The sequence below is a fragment of the Neofelis nebulosa genome, chromosome 6, assembly GCF_028018385.1.
Source record: "Neofelis nebulosa isolate mNeoNeb1 chromosome 6, mNeoNeb1.pri, whole genome shotgun sequence".
NCBI classification, from domain to species: domain Eukaryota; kingdom Metazoa; phylum Chordata; class Mammalia; order Carnivora; family Felidae; genus Neofelis; species Neofelis nebulosa.
This window is the reverse complement of record NC_080787.1, coordinates 153,547,391-153,564,441: the sequence shown is the minus strand read 5'-3', so window position 1 is coordinate 153,564,441 and position 17,051 is coordinate 153,547,391. Positions and strand designations below refer to the sequence as shown.

The window sequence follows — 17,051 nt, the reverse complement described above, 5'->3', positions numbered from 1 at the left end:
GGGACAGGGACAGGGGACAGGGATGGGGATGGGGAACAGGGGAGAGGGATGGGGATGGAGATGGGGACGGGGGATGGGGACAGGGGACAGGGGATAGGGACAGGGACAGGATTTCCCAACTTAGTAGAAAACAGGATCCAAAATTTTGTGTTTGTCGTGAGGAAACGATAAGACGAACCGAAAGAGAGGACCTTTCTGCAAACGACGCCCTGAGTCCCGCAGACAGGTGGGTGTAGGAGAGACAGGACAGGGGAGGAGCTGGCGTCTTTAGGAGCACTCCTAAAGTGAAAGGAAGAGAGACAGCAGAGAAGTGCCAGGAGTTGATGGATCCCCGTCCCCGATTACACGTGAAGGAAGAGGGAGAGAACGAAAACCAGCAAAGGACGTTGCTGGGCCCTGGGCAAGGAACACCTTCTGCGTCTTCAACCACTGAAGTGTGTCTGTCCAGCTTCCCGACTGCAAGACTCGTGTGGGTCACGTGGGAGAAGGCTCTCGTCCTTAGCGGGCACTGGGGCTGAGGCGCCACGGCGTCCAGAATCCTCCATATGGTGACTCACACGTGCCACACGGACCTGTGCGCGCGCACACGCGTGCAGACAGCGAGCAGCCCAGGCGCGAACGGGGGTGGAATCCGGGCAAGGGTCCGTGGGCACTGGCTGCTTTCTCATCCCTGATCTACTCTGTGGGTTTGAAATTTTTCAAAATAAAAGGTTGGAGGGGAAAAAAGCATCGACACCGGCTTTGTAAACACCCAAAGAGCAACAACTAAGATCTTTTAAAAAAGGGAAAGGGTTCCATGTGGGCGGGACAGGGCAACGGGGAAAGCACTGCTGATTTGTATCACGAATCCCACGGTTGCGTGCAGTTATAATTTGATAAAGAGAAAACTTTTAAAAAACTACAGTAGATCAGACTTCAGATTCCTTTATTATGGTTAAAAAATAATTATTTTTAAAATCGGTTTTGACAGTGTACCTCCGAAAGAAAGAACTAGAAGAACGTCAGCACGAAGGGTATCCGTACGTTCACTTGGACCGCACGGAGCCTATTACGAAACAGCCTATTATGTCAGTTTTTTCCTATGAGGTTTTGAACCATAACATTTTTAAATAAGGTGTAATTACTTCACCATTGCTACCACGTCCATGCAAAAGCAATACATGCCTTCAAAAATATTCCTACAACGAACAGAAGGGTCATACTTGTCCCGATAGCAAAGCAGGGGCGCGTCATCGATGGTGACCTTGTGTCTGCATTCGTGTTCTCTGGTTCCTGTCTCCTTGATACGTGGCCTGGATTCAGCCACAGCGGAGACAGTGTGGCCCAGACAAAGAAATCCCTAGCAGAGATGTCCTCTTCCACGAAAGAATTATTTGACCTGGAGCGAGTCACATGATGTAGGATTTGAACTCCGTTTTTATCGCCCCTTTTAAGGACTAAATCCTCAGACGTGGCACCAATCTGTGACACAATGGTGGGGTCCGTGGCGAGACATAGTCCAACACCCGTTATACTTCGACACACCAGCCGGCCGTGGTCCCAGGACTCGCCTGCTGACCAGCACCAGGGGACCCCCCAGGCAGAATCCAATACCAAATATCCCATTAAGGACAAGTAGCTAAAAGTGCATTTTATGATACTTTCCAGCAAAATCTGATCGTTGCTTTAGCTAAAAATCTTCATGTAAGACACAGAGGCTTGTTGCATTGTGTGAAGTCACAGCAAACATTCCATCACCTGGTGATGACCTAATCTGAGCTCTGTTAACCAGAACTTTCTAACTAGTTGCAAAAAAAACACAAAAAAAGACCTAACGTTGGTCTTAAGATACTGAAAACCATGGCTCCTCTGAGTGATCAATGAAAGAAAACACAGTATGTTTCTATTATGTCCTTTATTTTCTAACTCCTTGCATATGAACGGATCAGCAATGTCACGGGCCCGGTGCTGAGCAGGTCACTGAGGGCCGAGGGCAGACCGAGACCCGGTCCCTGGTCCCTGGGACCCTCGGGCACAGCTGGGCCGCGAGAGTCTCAGCTACAAAGGGACAATGAGTGGACCGCACGGGGCTGACAGAGTGTTTCTCTGCGGGGAGACCGCCGAGGGGCGCTCCTGCAGGATGAGGGACAGGGGACGTGTCCTGCGGGACGGCCAAGCAGGGGAGCTGTGCAGACCGCCCCCACGGGATGGGCCATGCCTCCCGGAGCGTGCGGGACGAGGCTGAATGTACGGGGTGGACTCAGACCCAGCCCCAGCGACATTCACTCAGCCTTGGTTGGACTTGACATGATGAACAGGAGGAACCGTCCAAGTTTGCCCGACAAAACTCGTGGCTGCCAAGGGACATGGGGACATATGGAAGGCGGACAAGACAAGACAGCGGGTTCTCCCGGAGCTCCCGGAGAAGTGCGGGCCCGCCAGCACCCTGGTCTCAGTCCTGAGAGACGCAGGGTGGACTTCTGGCCTCCGACTCCGTGAGACTCACGGGCGTTGGTTTAAGCCGCTAAGTCCATGTGACCTGTCCCAGCAGCCACAAGAAACAAATGGAAAAATCCAGAGGACACGGTGTAAAATGTGCATGCCTCGGCCCTGCCCACAGAAGCTCTGATTTGGTTCTTCCTGGACATTTGAGCCTCTGACAGGTGCCCCGACCTACCGCGAGCGTGTTCCAAGACCGGCACTTAGGGCAAACGTGGCTGTTAGAAAGCAATCGAAACGAAGACGATCAAGTCTATGGCCCCGCGCGGGGTAGAGCACGGGTCACGGAGATCATGAGGCTCTGAGAAGGGAGGAGGGAGGCCATGCTCTGCGTCCCAGCCGGAGGAAGGAGCGAGAGTGTCTTCCTGCAGACGCGGGAAAGGGAACGGGGCAGGTGCCGCCGGAAGGCAGGAGTCACGTCTCACGTGTGGCTGCAATGTGGTCGACCAGATGCCCGGAGGCAGGAGGCCTTGAGGACTGTGGGTCCCCAGCTGAGACTCGGAGGGTCACCGCACTCGCAGACCACGAGCAACTGTGCAAAACGGAGGGTCCCCGGGGAGACACCAGATCCGGGTGTTGGAGGCTCAAGGAGAGAAGAGGCAGGGCGGGGGCAGGGCCCTGCTCCCAGGACCACAGACCAGGGACAAGAGGAGAGAGACGGGTGGGCCGAGAAGACAGCGCGGGAACAAGAGAACCAGAGGGGCACAGACTCCCAGGCCCAAGCCCTGTGGGACGTGTGTCATCAGCAGTGTCGGCTGTGGCTGGGATTTCTGGCGCACGCAGGAAAAAGACATTAATTGGGGGAACTTGGCCCAGGTCGAGGCAGCAGGCCTCCAGGGGTTCAGTTTCCCCGTCTGCAAAATGAAAAGCTGGGTTAATCGCGAAGATCTCACTTGCTCCAAAAAGTTCTGTGATTCTCTGATTGAGTAGAAAGATGATATGTAGCTGGTGATGCCCACTGAGAAAACAGTTTGAAAATAGACCAGTGACTGTGCTAAGGTCATCCCTGGGAGAGAACAACGGTCCTCAGACACTGCGGGGGGATGTCTGCTGAACTGTGACCAAGATGTCTTGGTTTTGGGCATAATTTTAAATGCTCCCTTGCCTCCCCCGTTCCACAAACGCCTCTGGTAGCGGAGGCCAGCCCGTCTTGAATGGGGTCCTCTGTGAACATGAGCCGCTCTTCTCTCCTTTCTGTGGGTTGATCCTGCCTCCGCTGGAAGTCCCCTCGCTGCCTGCTGAGGGTCAGGTCAAAAGGCCCCGTTTCTCCCTAGGTTCCCCCAAACTGCAAGAACTCAAATGGGAATGCGGTTTCAGTTTCTGGTTGACAGTAGCTAAATGCAGAAGAGCACTTGGCTGATAAAACGTGATCCCTTACGGACTCCCTCGCCCCAAGCCCTATGGGCACGAGCACTCATCACAGGAGGACGGCCGGTCTGGCAGCATGGCTGGGGACCTGTCAGGCTTCATGACCACGAGCCTGAGAGGCAGGAAAACGAGCGCCTCCCCCTAAAACTCACATCCCGGTAGCCGCCGCGCCCGGCGCAAGGACACAGGGAGAGAATTATGCCTCGGCCACAATTCTACGTCCTAGCAGCTTCCACAGAGTGACGGCTGACGGCGTGCAGACTTAGCGGAGAAGCATTGCTGCGGTGCCCCTGACACTAAACTGCTAATGTGCTAAATGTTCCAACAGCGATGAGGCGAGCAGCCGTTCTCAACCGCGGATGACAAGGAGGGAACGGCCACGCTGTAAGCCGCGCGCAGGGCCCCGACTCCCCAAAACTGTAGCCCGCACCTGTCTCTGCGCGCCGGGATCATCCACGATTTCCCGTTTTACCTCACAGCCGCCTGTATTTTCGATGACAGAACAGCCCGGAAATAATCTTCGTAGGAGGAAAATGCCTAGAAATTTACAGATTGAGTTATCAGGGTGCGACCGCGCACGTGAGAAGCACCGTCTTGGGAAGACGCCATCCCAGACTAAGGGAGGGCCTGCTTCCAACATGCTGCCGATGCTCACACGGGCTTCGCGCCCTCCTGGGAGGAGAGACACGGGACGTTGGGGTGATTACGATTTTGCCACGGGCCTCACAGCCGTGAGAATGTAAGGAACCTTTCCAATAGGTCTTGCAGCCATAGAAAAGGCATTGTCCCGTTTCAGCGTCAGGGAAAAGAACAGAAAGGAGGAGAAGAAACGCAGACAGAGCCAGCCAGCCGGCGGGGGGGAGCGGTGGGGGCAGCCATCAAGCTCCCCGGGGTCCCCGACCTGGCCCTGGGAGGTCGGGGTCGGGGGACGGGGAACAAGCACAAACAGCTGCTGTGTGTGACACCACATGTGTTTAAAAAGACACACCTGCCGCCGTGGGGGGGACGGGCAGGGGAGAGGGAAAACGGTGATGGGCACTGAGGAGGCCACTTGTTGGGAGGAACCCTGGGTGTCGTACGTAATCGATGAATCACAGGCACCTACTCCCAAGCCAAGAGCGTACTGTATGCACTGTGCATCAGCCAACTTGACAATAACTTATGTTTAAAAAATCGAGATTAAAAACATTTGAGAAAAAGACATGCGTGCCTCTGCTCTGGTGTTGCAGCTCATTTCTTTTCCCTTTCTGCTGTGCTTTTGCATGTTTTCCATGCTTATGCCTGGAGAACATACCAGATGTGCAATCAGATAACATTCAAGATTATTCTGTAAAGATGCTTCCAGGCTCACCAACAGGATGGGACCATAGTTGGTGTGCCATAGACTTATCGGACGCACTCATGAATAGCTACTTAAAAATTATCAGCTTCACAAAAATCTATAAAAGAAATGCCATTTCTTGCTATGTTCAACCCATTTCCGCAGTAGCAAAGAAGCGGAAAAGAGTATCTCTGAGAACCTGGTCCCATTCGCCTGGATGCCCTCGGTTTTGCCGCCGTGAACACCGACCTCTTGCGGGTCCACTTAGCAAATGGAAGAGTTAGAGGCTTTCCATCATTCTGAACGTGAAGCTGTTTAACTTGTACCCAAAAAATGGCGACAAAGAATGCTGTTGGGCTTTTGTTTGCTTGTTTTTGCTGCAAAGAGCCTCCTGTACACTTTCCCATTGGAGCTTGAGTGTGAGAAGTCAAACTTTTGTTTTTCTAGGGTTCAAATTTTTCTATAACAAGAACCTACGTTCCGCGTGGTTTCTTCTGCGTGAAACACCGACTACATCAGCCATCCGCTCTTTCGATGGTGTTCACCTCGTAGGGATATTCTGAGGTTGCTGAAATGTTTTCACCCAAACCGTAAGCTGAGACGTGCGCTCAGGACCGTCACAGGACCTGGCCCCAGTGCTGTGACTTCCACCCTCGGAGACTTCACTTCCAGCTCGTTTTTGCCAACAATACCATTTTTCTTGGAAACGACCACGGCTCCTTTCCCCTAAGGCTCCCCCTCCCCGGGCCAGGGGTGAAAACAAGAAAAGGAAATGAAATGTAGTGAACTTCTGAGAGTCTCTAAGACAGCCACGAAAGGGGCGCCGGGGTGGCTCAGTCGGTTAAGCGTCCAACGCTTGATTTCAGCTCAGGTCATGATCTCGTGGCTCGTGGGTCCCCCAGCCCCACGTCGGGCTCTGCGCTGACGGCCCGGAGCCCGCTTGGGATTCTCTCTCTCTGCCCTTTCCCTCTCATGCTTGCTCTTTCTCTCTCTTTCTCGAAATAGACAGACAGACAGCCGCTGATGGGGGTTGGAAATCCCCCTGCTGTAGATGTATCATCACAACCAACCCACCCAAGCCGTGGGTCCATCTCCCCAGCTGTACGGTCCCTGCCCTGAGCCTCACCTCAGCATTGCTGACTGTAATGTTTCTCCTCCTTCCCTGACCCCACTTCCCCCATCCCATTCCAGTTGTAAACCTATTATTTAATTTTATCATGTGTTCCTTACAAGTCTGGGTGTATTCCTTGCCCCCCTCCCTGCCCCGTTGGAATACGAGTCCTTAAAGTTAGGAAGTATTATTAGCATTATAAGTATTTGCATCCCCGGCACAAAAGGAACAACACTTAATATGTTCTAAATGTTTTGTTTTTTTTTTTAATAAATAAGTGTGTAGTAAAGTTTTTAACTTTGTCCAAAAAGAGGTGTGACCTTTGGCCCCAGCTGCTGGGAGGTCATCTCGGAGCCCTTGGAAGGTCATGCTTGGTGGAGGCAACTTTCCGCGGGGGCCTTGGGCCAGCAGGGTAGAAACACTGTGATGAGGGGTGGGGGCCTGGGGCCACACACGTCAGCTGGCCCTCCAGAGGGGCGGGAGCCTGAGATGGGCCACGTGGACAGCCGTTCCTGTGTCACGAATCTCAGTAAGGACCCTGGACGTCAAGGCTGGGGGGTCCCCTAGTTGACCATGCCCGGCGGGTGTTGGCACACGTGGGGACTGGGAAAGCCACCCCATCCTGACCACGGGGAGAACAAAGGAAGCTTCATACTGACTCCTTTCCCGGAATCTGCCCCGGGCACCCTCGCCCTCCCTCAACGCATTCCCAATCTGTGACCTTTCTCTGGAACAAAACAGAACAATGTCCAGGGAGGTCTCGGGTCCTTCCAGAGATTTATCAAAACCGGAGTGGTCTTGGAGACCCCTGACTTAAAGTTGGGGTCTGACAGGAGGTGGTCTTGTGGGGACCGCCCTGTCGCTCCAAACCCCACCGCTGGCTAACTCCGCAGCAAGCGATGGGAAAGTCTGATTCAGAGTGCTCATTCAGGCTTTACGGAGTCTGCCACCTGGTGAGACAAAAAGGACACAAAAAAGGAAAACCGGAGAGGAAAAATCGCATTAAGTATGAGTGTGGATTTCAAGCCGTGATTCAGTTTTCATTTAAATTTAGGAACAGGTGCGTAAATAAAGCATTCATCACAAAAACAGGTGAGAACAGAGAAGCTTCCTAAGCAGGAGGAGCATTGAAGAAAGAATAATGGTTGAAGAAAAAGTTCCTGAGGTTACTGCGATTTCAAGAGACAAGATCCCTAAGGGAGAAGCTCAGATATCATAACTTGAAAAGCCAGGAAGAAAAGAACAATTCAGTTTTTTAGAAATAAGGAAGATAAATGTATACTGAGAGGAAGAAGCAGAAGTTTAAATTCGGTTATTTTTAGTTCCTGTATCTAAAAAGGAAAATGGGTAGTTATTAATGTTTGTGTTACCTATTGAGCTAGACTATCTCTGATTTAGCAAGTTGGGGGTTGAAGCTGAAATCTGCAATTAAGGGGTAGCTTTTAGGGTCTGTCAAAGTTTTCAGTGTGTGGAGAGAAACACATTCAAGTAGCTTCCATCCCCGAAGACTTAGCCGCCAGCTTTCCTGGGCGGCGGCGTGTGCCGATGGCATCCGTAGAGGGGAGGCACGTGGCCTGTGGGCACCACTGCCCCGGAACGTGTTGGATCACACCCTCCCGTGCTCCTGAGGAGCCACTCCCAGTGAGAAGGCATCGCTGTGGCCGTGGCAGTTCTGACTGTTGGGGGGGGCGGGGGGGGAACTCTCCAAATGCACCTGCTTGGGAAACAGGTGGGCGAACCCGCATGAAGCAGAGGTGGGGGACGCATGGGCCGGAAAGGAAAACTCTGAGACAATGAAAGCATCGCCCGACACCTCACAAACAGGCCGCCAATCTCAGCGATGATCATCGCGGAGATGTTTCCAGAGGTTTGCGGTCGGGTCTCAGAAGCGAAGGCATCGGGGCAGCCTAGAACGGATGTTTGGTGCAGGGGCGGAGCGCTGGTTGGGAGCAAAAGGAGTTGTGTTGAAAGTCAGCGTCACGTACAGGTGAGCAAGACAAGTGCAGGCGGGTCCAGCGGGCGAGACGCCCCAGGTGCGAAGTGCGCTGCCTGTAACAGCGTCTCAGACACTCGTCACGACCCTGCAAGTAGGGGCCGTCACCGTCACTCCTCAGCGAAGGGGCCCCGTGTTGGTTTGCGTCCCCTGAGCCGCACCGCTGCCGGCCGGAGAAACCGAATATACTCGACTCCAGAGCTCAAACCAGGCTAAACAGAAACGAGGTGAGTGAGGGTCGACAGTGGGTCAGGCCCCAGATCGTGAGGGTCAAAGGAGGGTCGGGACCCAGGTGAGTGAGGGTCGACGGTGGAAGGGTCAACAGTGTGCAGGCCCCGGCTGAATTAGGGTCGAGAATGGCCCAGAACAAGTGAAACGTGGTCCGCGGTGGGGAGGGAGAATTGGACTCATGCGACAGTTGTGGATCGACGCCCGCTTTGCGCAGACACTCTTTTCTCGCTGGCACACAGTGCCTGTCCCCGGGCTCATGCCCCTGACATTCTGGGGGGAATCTGTGCGTCTTGACCAGCCATCGGTGCTACGCAGCTCTCAGGGCCAGTGGAGGCCCATGGGCCCGGACCCTGATCCAGGTAGAGTGGGAGGTGGGGGAGGCCCCTCGGCAGAAAATCAAATCCGGCAAAGAAAGGGGACAAGCATCAGGGGCCAGCCGTGAAGTGGCCGGGCCTCCGCTGAGCCTCCTCTGTGACGGCCGTGACCCGATCGGACCGTCCGTGTGGGAAATGGAGCGCCGTGCAGAAGGGTCTCGGGAAGTGCCCCTTCCATGGAGGAGGAGAGCTTCCCCGAAAGGCACTGCGACACTCATGGAGCCTGTGGTCGCCAGCGTCCCCTCTGATGGCCGAGACGAGAAGCCTGATGGAGCGAGGGCCTTCCGGCTCCTTCCGTGGCCCCCGCCGACGGAGACCTGTGCTCGCCCAGCTCTTGAGGGCCTCGTGGCTTCAGTGGCACGCAGATGACGTGAAGTGAAACACAGCTTCTTTTTAGAGCGAAACCAAGCAGAACAAAACTGAAAGGGTGTTTTCCCCTCCCCTCCCCGGTCCCCTTTCCCCAGACACGTTTTAGTTTGCTTTTGACTTCATCCTGCCGCGGGTTCAGTGTTTCTTCCTACCGCGAAAATGCAGAACTCCCGTCCCCGCGCGGCAGAGAGAAGCCCGCGTCTCTCCCTCTGCAGGAAGGCGTGTCGCCCGCAGCCCGGGCTCTCTGCCCTTGGCCACCTCGCGGGGGACCACGGCGGCGCGAGCGGGGGGACATGCCGGCCGCCAACTGCTCGCGGCACAGCGACGCGGTGGAGGCGACCGTGGCCGTGCTGCTGGCGCTGGAGTGCGGGTTGGGCCTGCTGGGCAACGTCGTGGCGCTGTGGACCTTCGCGTTCCGCCTCAAGGTGCGCAAGCCCTACGCCGTGTACCTGCTCAACCTGGTGGCCGCCGACCTCCTGCTCGCCGTCTGCCTGCCCTTCCACGCCGCCTTCTACCTGAGCCACAAGACGTGGCCCCTGGGACACGCGTCCTGCCGCGGCCTCCTGTTCCTACAGGTGCTGAGCCGCGGGGCGGGCATCGCCTTCCTCACGGCCGTGGCCGTGGACCGCTACTTCCGAGTGGTCCACCCCCGGCTCAGGGTCAACCTGCTGTCCCCGCGGGCGGCCTGGGGGGTCTCGGGCTGCGTCTGGCTCCTGCCGCTCGGCCTCAGCCACCGGAGCCTGCTCGTGTCGGAGGCCGAGTGCCCCGGCCTGGAGCCCCGGGGGGAGCTCTCCCTCAGCGCCCTCTGGCAGGAAGCCCTGTTCTCGGCGCAGTTCGTTCTCCCCTTCGGCCTCATCCTGTTCTGCAACGCCAGGATCGTCAGGATCCTCCGGGGGCGACTCCGAGACCCGGACCGGCAGCCCCAGCTGCAGAGGGCCCGGGCGCTGGTGACCGTGGTCGTCGTCCTCTTCGCGGCCTGCTTCCTGCCCAGCTTCCTGGCCCGGGTCCTGGTGGCCGTCTCCCGAGGGGTGGGCGGCTGCAGGGTCCTGGGAGCGATGGTGCACGTGTCCGACGTGACCAACGGCCTCACGTACCTGCAGAGCGGGCTGAACCCAGCGGTGTACTGCTTCTCCAACCCCGCGTTCAGACGCTCCTACCGCAGGGTCTTCAACACCCTCAGAGGCCGAGGGAGGGAGGTCGAGGCCCCGGGTGACATCAACGACTCCTACTGCTGAGGCCGGCCGGCCACCCGCCCCCGCGGGCTGAGCCGTGACGACCGGCTCCTGGGGCTCCGGAGCGAGGAAATGCCCGGGCTGCGCTACAAAGGTGGGGACCCCGACTCCGGCGCACCCGCAGCGAACGTCTCCTATCCGCGGCCTACCGTGTTTCCCGCGGCTATTGTGCGCGATCGGACCTCGGATCGGCGAGCCAGAGGCTCTTTGCGCCCACGACGACGCAGACGGCACGGCCGGCCTGGAAACACACAGCCGCGGGCGGCCCCCACCGGGGGAAGCCGCCCTCGTGGGTTCCCGCGCTGCCCGCTCTCGGTGAGTCGCCTGCTGTCTGTCCGCTTCAGCCCCCAAACGCACCGAGTCTGCTTTCTTCCCACTTGCACGGACTCGTAACGGACCCGGGAAAGTGGGGACATGGGGCCGCTCGGCCAGGCTCCGGGCGTGCACCTTCCCGTGCTCTGGGCTGGGCTCTGCCTGGCGTGGAAGGTTCTCCATTTCATAAATTCTTGCCTCGTCTGCACAGACGGTGCCTTATGTCCAAGATCACGCGGCTCCCTAAGTTTCTCCTAAGAAACACGTTCCTACTAAGCGAGTCGAAATTGCCTCTGGAACTTCCTTCTCAAGTCGGAATGTCTACATGCTTCTGAAATTCACTTTGCTTCCCTGCTCTGGGAAGTCACTGTACGTGTGATGCCTCGTGGGAGAAACGCACAGGGGGAGACCCCAAACCGCGGTCCCCACCCGACACTGGGGGGTGGAGGGGGTGCCACCCCAGCCCAGCCCTAGTGCTCCTGCGACGGCTGCATCGTCCCATGTCATACTTCTAAACTATGTCCCAAGCCTGGAGCTCGTGATGGTGGCAACCTCCTCCCTAACTGCCTTGTCTCTCACTCTCTGTCCAAACCTGGTAGTGTGGTCCCCAAAAGAGACTCCCCAGGATGCTTAGACACAGGATCGGCTTCGCAACCAGGCCCACACCTGTCACCCTGCCTGGAGCCGCACCTGCATTGCCCACGCAGACAGATGGCCCACGCTTCTCCCCGGGCCACCCCATGGTCTCTGTAATACTTAAGGTGGACACGGGTGACATCAGGCAGTAGAAAATGGCAGATCGTCCTGGGTCTGTCCTACCAGGGAGGCTCCTTCTCAGAACTGAATTTAACATGTGAGTGTGTTCGTCTTACTGTGCCCAGCTCGTGACGTACGTCAAGATCTGCCTCACAGAGTCCCCGGGGGGTCACCGTCTCTCAGCGATGCTCCCTACTTGCGTGGGTTTTGTGTCCTCCCCGGGGAGGGGATTTCAGGGGCCTGGAACGCAGGTGTGACCCGCTGTGCCCAGCTTCCCGCACGGACAGTCCTACATGCTGCTTTTTAAAAATCTAACACTTACCATAAACATTTCCCACGTCGTGAAAAGCTCTCCACAGGCAGTTCTTTACTTGATTACGCAATAATAATTACCAGATGTCTCTTCACCACGTCCCTGAGTCTGGACGCGATGATCTGCAGTCCTGTCACAGGCAAATCACCCTGTGACATCACGCAGCCCCCATAGACCTCACTGCAGCCGTGCCCTTGGGGGCCCAAAGCCCCCAGCACGGCCACGTCCGTCTCCGGGCTCAGCCGGCCACACCTCCCACCAATCCCTGCTCATTGTTAGCCCGGCACGACGCCCGCGTGGCAGGTGGGGGGGCCCAGAAAACCCTGATGCCTCGGCCAACCCCAGTGTTCTGACTCGGTCTGTCCGCGGAGTCCCGGGCGCTGGTGTTTTTGAAGACTCGTCGTTAATTCTGTTAACGCACAGCCAGAGCAGATGCCAGACACGGGGTTAGTGGCCAAGGTCAAGGCCTTTGGGTCAACATCCCGCTCTGTCACTTCCTAGCTTTGTGACCTGGGACATGCCACCCAACTGCCCTGTGAATAACCAACCCCGGGACCATTGCACGGCTTAAGTAAAATAATACATAAAACGTTGAGCGCAGAGCCCGGCCCACGATCAGCACTCGGTAGGCGTCCCTTGGCTATTTTCAAGCCATCGGTTTATGATCTTAACTTTGTTTACGTCCCCAGCCAGACTGGGCGTCCTTTAGGGACACAGCTTTTCACCTGTGCGCCCTCAACACAGAGCCCGGAGCGGGATGGCCAGTCTTGACCTGGACGCCTCCAGCAACATTCTGCCAGGTCCAAGGTCTGTTACTGTGCGCTTTCTTTCCGGTAAACCCTCTCCAGATCCTCTGCGAGCATTCTGTCTGACTCGAGTTTTATTTTGCACATCTGTGAAAGGGGATAACTTCTCGGTACGCTGGAAGGTTCCGGATCCTGCCAACACCCACCTCTGGGGATGTTTCTCTGGCCTCCCGTCCTGTCACTCCCATCACAGAAGCCTCACGAGCTCTGCCCTCAGAAGGTTGTCTCCTCCAGAGACATCCGAGGAGGAGCTGTCCTGTTCCAAACTCTCTTCTCTGGGTGAGGAAACGGGTCAGAGGGAACCGTGGGCAGGCAGAAGATGACGGGCCTCAGAACCACAACCACTTCGCTGCCGGCCGCAAGTGTTACTTTCTTTTCTCCTTTGACTCGCTTCTTCTAATATAGCAGGTGCACAGTCCCGTCTGTGAGGCTTGCAAATCTCAGCGTTGTCTGAACTGTGGCAGATCCAGGAAGGACAGCCGGGAGCCCGAATTTCAACTTGAGCGATGAATCTGTTTCCCCAGGCAGATGATGCTATCAGTGTTTTTAAAGTCAGCAAGCGTTGTCTTGTCTTTTTCCAAAATCCAGTCGGCCACTGACTCCCCCCCAGCTACATAGACGTCCTCCGGGTGCTGGGCCTCCTTCACGGACCGTTCTGATCTCTGTCCTCTAACTTCCTGCCTGCCCTTCCTGGTCTGACCCCTGAGACCTGCCTCTTCACAGAGCCCCCGACAACACGACACCTTCCCCACACCCCACAGGCCACCCTCCGGTGCTCACGCCCGCCTTCCCCTCTGCGTCACCTCCCTGAAGCTTGGGAAATGCCCACTTATCTTTGTGTCCCCAGCACTGTGCACAAGGCCTGGCACCCGGTGCCCTCGTGGACTCAATAACAAATCGATGAACAAATTAACCTGATTTAAACTTTATCACGGGCTACAAAAAATGATTTTGTTAATACAGTTTGAAATTCTCAGGCAAGGATCCCAAGGCAAACTTACAATGTATCTTCCAGAATCTTCTAGGAAGACACTAATACAAATGAAAATATGATGATTTTTCATATTTTTTGGAGAAAGATTTTCCTCTCTATTTTCATGGTCACTTCTGCCAACAACCAAGTCAATAGTTTTGATTTGTTGAGGGGTCAGGAGAATGAACCGACCGCATATCTGCCCGTGGGCTGGGTCGGGGGCTGAGAGGTGCGTCAGTGACTCTCAGAGGCTTCTGGAACATACTAGTGCTCGTGGAGTGCTCATGGAATCCCCAAACAACGTCCTCCTTGAAATGTCTCCTTTAAAATTGTGGTAAAATGTACATTTTAGCGCATAGCCCAGTGGCGGTAAGACAATCTCACTGCTGTGCTGCTATCCCCACCACCCGTCTCCAGAACTTTCCATCTGCCCAAACTGAACTCTGCCCCCATCAGACAGCAGTCCCCACTCCCCCGCCCCTGGCGCCCACCCGCCTCCTAGAAATCCGGTCTCTAGGAATGGTGCCACCGTAGAGACCTCGTGCGAGTGGACTTGAACGGCATTCGTAGTTTTGTGTCTGGCCTGCTGACCTGGCACGATGTGTTCCTATATGACCTCTCTTTGGGCTTTCACTGCTTACTTATATTTTGATTTTCCTCCTATCTGGTGGCGTCCCAGTAACTGGTCCTCTGGGAGAAAAGCAGGTTTGCTAGCCCCCCTGTGGCCAGCTCGCCGATTCCAGAACGTTCCACAGCTGAGTCGCCAGCACAGCACTGCTGTACCCCCCCTTCTGTTCCTTTGCGAGCTGGCATCAGTCCCCGAAAACCCCGCGTGTCTACCCTCCCCCGCTGTCACCGTGCAGACAGGGAGATGGACAGAACTGAGATGCACGGACGAAGACCGCCCACGAAGACGCCCACGGAGAAATTCAAGAATAATACAAAGGCAGAGCTGGGGAAGGGAAGCCTCCCGTGTCCCGGGCCAGTGTCACCCTGTCCCCCACCCCCCCCGCCTGTTGTCAGCAGGGCTTTGTGTATGTCCCCTGGAAACTTCTGGAAATGTCCTGCAGTGGAAGCTCTTCATAAAGGCTTCTGAGACGCCTTTCGAAGGGACTGAAAGCCACAAGCTCGGGCGGAAGCCAGACACTCTTGGGACAAAATCCCAGCTCCTCCCCTCGAGGGTTGTCACTTGCCAGCCAGAGCAAGGCCACTCCGCTCGCCTCCTGCCTGCAGATCAAGGTCCTTCTGATGGCACCCACGCCCTTTCCCTCCCCACGTGCTCAACGGCAAAGTGCTCCCAGGTCCAACCTGCCTGGAGACCCCGGATTCCACACCCGCCGGGGGTCAGCCCTCTCCCCCCTTCCGTGAGGAGTGATCGAAACAGCGGCACATCTGTGGTAGGGCATTCAGACGATTTAGAATGAAATACTATTAAGAATATTAAATGAAAAGAAAACTTACAAATGCAGGAGGTATTAACGAAAACCGCCACAGGGCTTCCCTTTTACATATTTTATTCGGAAAGTGTACAATGACATGGAACAATTTTTTTTAACGTTCTAATCAGGGACAGCAGCAGGGATATTGGACCCAAACTATAGTCTTATTTTCTAAGTTAGACCCTCTGAACACGACACAGCAGGAATTGGGGAAAGAGGCTGGGTTCACGGTGTCATGAGCAGGACGGTTACCAATTTCCTTACGGTGCTTCCTTCGGTCCTTCCTTCCCGCCCCCAGGGGTTCTGGCCTCTCTCCCACCTGCTGGTGAGACGCAGGGGCGGCATTTCCGAGCCGCACAGGGTCGGACCCCAGCTGCCCGCAGGATCTCCTCCCCGAGAAGCGTTCCCGTCCCCAGGCTGCGGCCTCTGGGAACACCCCGGAATCTTCTCTCCAGTCGGCTGCCGGGAGCACAGAAGGCTTTCCGCATTTTCATTCATTAGGCGGTTTGCCTCACGGGCCACTTTGACTGGAGGGAATGGAGTCACTACTCTGTGACATTTCTTCTGCCGTCTTCCCTTTGCACCTGCAGCGGGTTTAGAGAACAGGTGCGTGAGGAAAATGGCAGGGACCCCCAGGGCCAGGCGGCCCCCGCAGGCAGGCTCAGGCGGTGGGCAGGCCGCGCGGGGCACCCGGAGGAGAAGCATCAGACCCCCAGGCCTACGGAGCCACAGGGGCAGGGGGGCCGGCGGGGTGTCCCGGTGTGTGTGCGAGTGTAGACGGTTAAATGACTGTCCACCTCAGAATTCTTTCACTGTTCCAAGCATCCTTTTTCAGTGTTCCTTAGTAAATGCGATGGTTGACTTTGTGTCCATTTGGCCACACCTCGGTGGCCAATGATTCATGAGACGCGAACCCAGGTGAGGTGTGAAGGTGTTTTATGGATGCGGTAAACATCTGCAGGCAGTTGTCTATGAATAAACAAAATTGTCCCTGCTGGTGTGGTGGGCCTCGTCCAATCAGGTGAAGGTATGAAAAGCCAAAGCTCTGAGTGTGCCTCCAGACTGGGATTAGCCACCCCGCCTGAGCTCGCAGCCTGTCCCCTGAGTTTCAGATTTGCCCTCCCCACAGGCACACGAGCCACGTCCCGTAAGTAAATCCCTGTGTCTGTGTGCACCCCGGAGGGCTGTTTCTCTGCAGCCCTCACAAACTCTCTGCCCTGGTGCCCCCCCATTCCCATGTGTCAGAGCAGCGACTTCGGTGACACCTGTCAGTGCGATTTTCAGGTTTACTTTGTCACTCTGTTCCTGCGGCTGTCACCTGCAGCCCCCACTGACGTCTCCTTCACGATCTTCAGACTTTCACCCAGGCTCTGTCCCTTCCTCGTCCAAGCGCCCTCCTGTCCCTGGAGCCCCTCATTCCTCCCAACACACACGGCACCTGACCCCCGACTCTCCTACTCAGTCTTCCTTTACCGGCTTGAGGACAGTCCAAAGCCCCCAAAGCTTGTCATTTGGTTTTTGTGTCACATCAAAAACCTCACGGTACAGGGGGCCCTGGGTGGCTCAGTCGGTTGAGCGTCCGACTTCGGCTCAGGTCGTGATCTCGAGGTTCGTGGGTTCGAGCCCCACGTCGGGCTCTGTGCTGACGGCTCGGAGCCCAGAACCTGCTTCAGATTCTGTGTCTCCCTCTCTCTCTGCCCCTCCCCTGAGCACTCTCTCTCTCTCTGTCTCTCTCTCTTAAAAATAAATAAATATTTTTTTAAAAATTTTTTTAATTTAAAAATGATGTAGTGACATTCACCGGAAGCCATGGTGACTTGGGAGGTCACATCACTTGAAAACCACATTCCCAACCTGACATGTAAGGGGCCTGGGGGGCGATGGAAAGGAACAGGGTCATTAGCAGAGAGGGAGACAGAGCCTGCCAGCCTCAGTGGGGGGAGACGGCAGGGGAGACGCCCAGTCCCACCCAGAC

The 17,051-nt window shown here is 55.9% G+C and overlaps 1 protein-coding gene across 1 annotated transcript; it reads left to right on the top strand.

Annotated features, from left to right (window-relative positions):
• Positions 1 to 9,391: 9,391 nt before the first annotated feature.
• On the top strand, positions 9,392 to 16,189 carry GPR31 (G protein-coupled receptor 31). The gene has a single exon (XM_058735899.1). The coding sequence runs from the start codon at positions 9,539 to 9,541 to the stop codon at positions 10,478 to 10,480; it is 942 nt and encodes a 313-aa protein (XP_058591882.1). The 5' UTR covers positions 9,392 to 9,538; the 3' UTR covers positions 10,481 to 16,189.
• Positions 16,190 to 17,051: the final 862 nt, after the last annotated feature.

Coding starts and splice junctions, on each gene's coding strand:
- GPR31 (XM_058735899.1), top strand. CDS start 9,539: ATGCCGGCCGCCAACTGCTCGCGGCACAGCGACGCGGTGGAGGCGACC.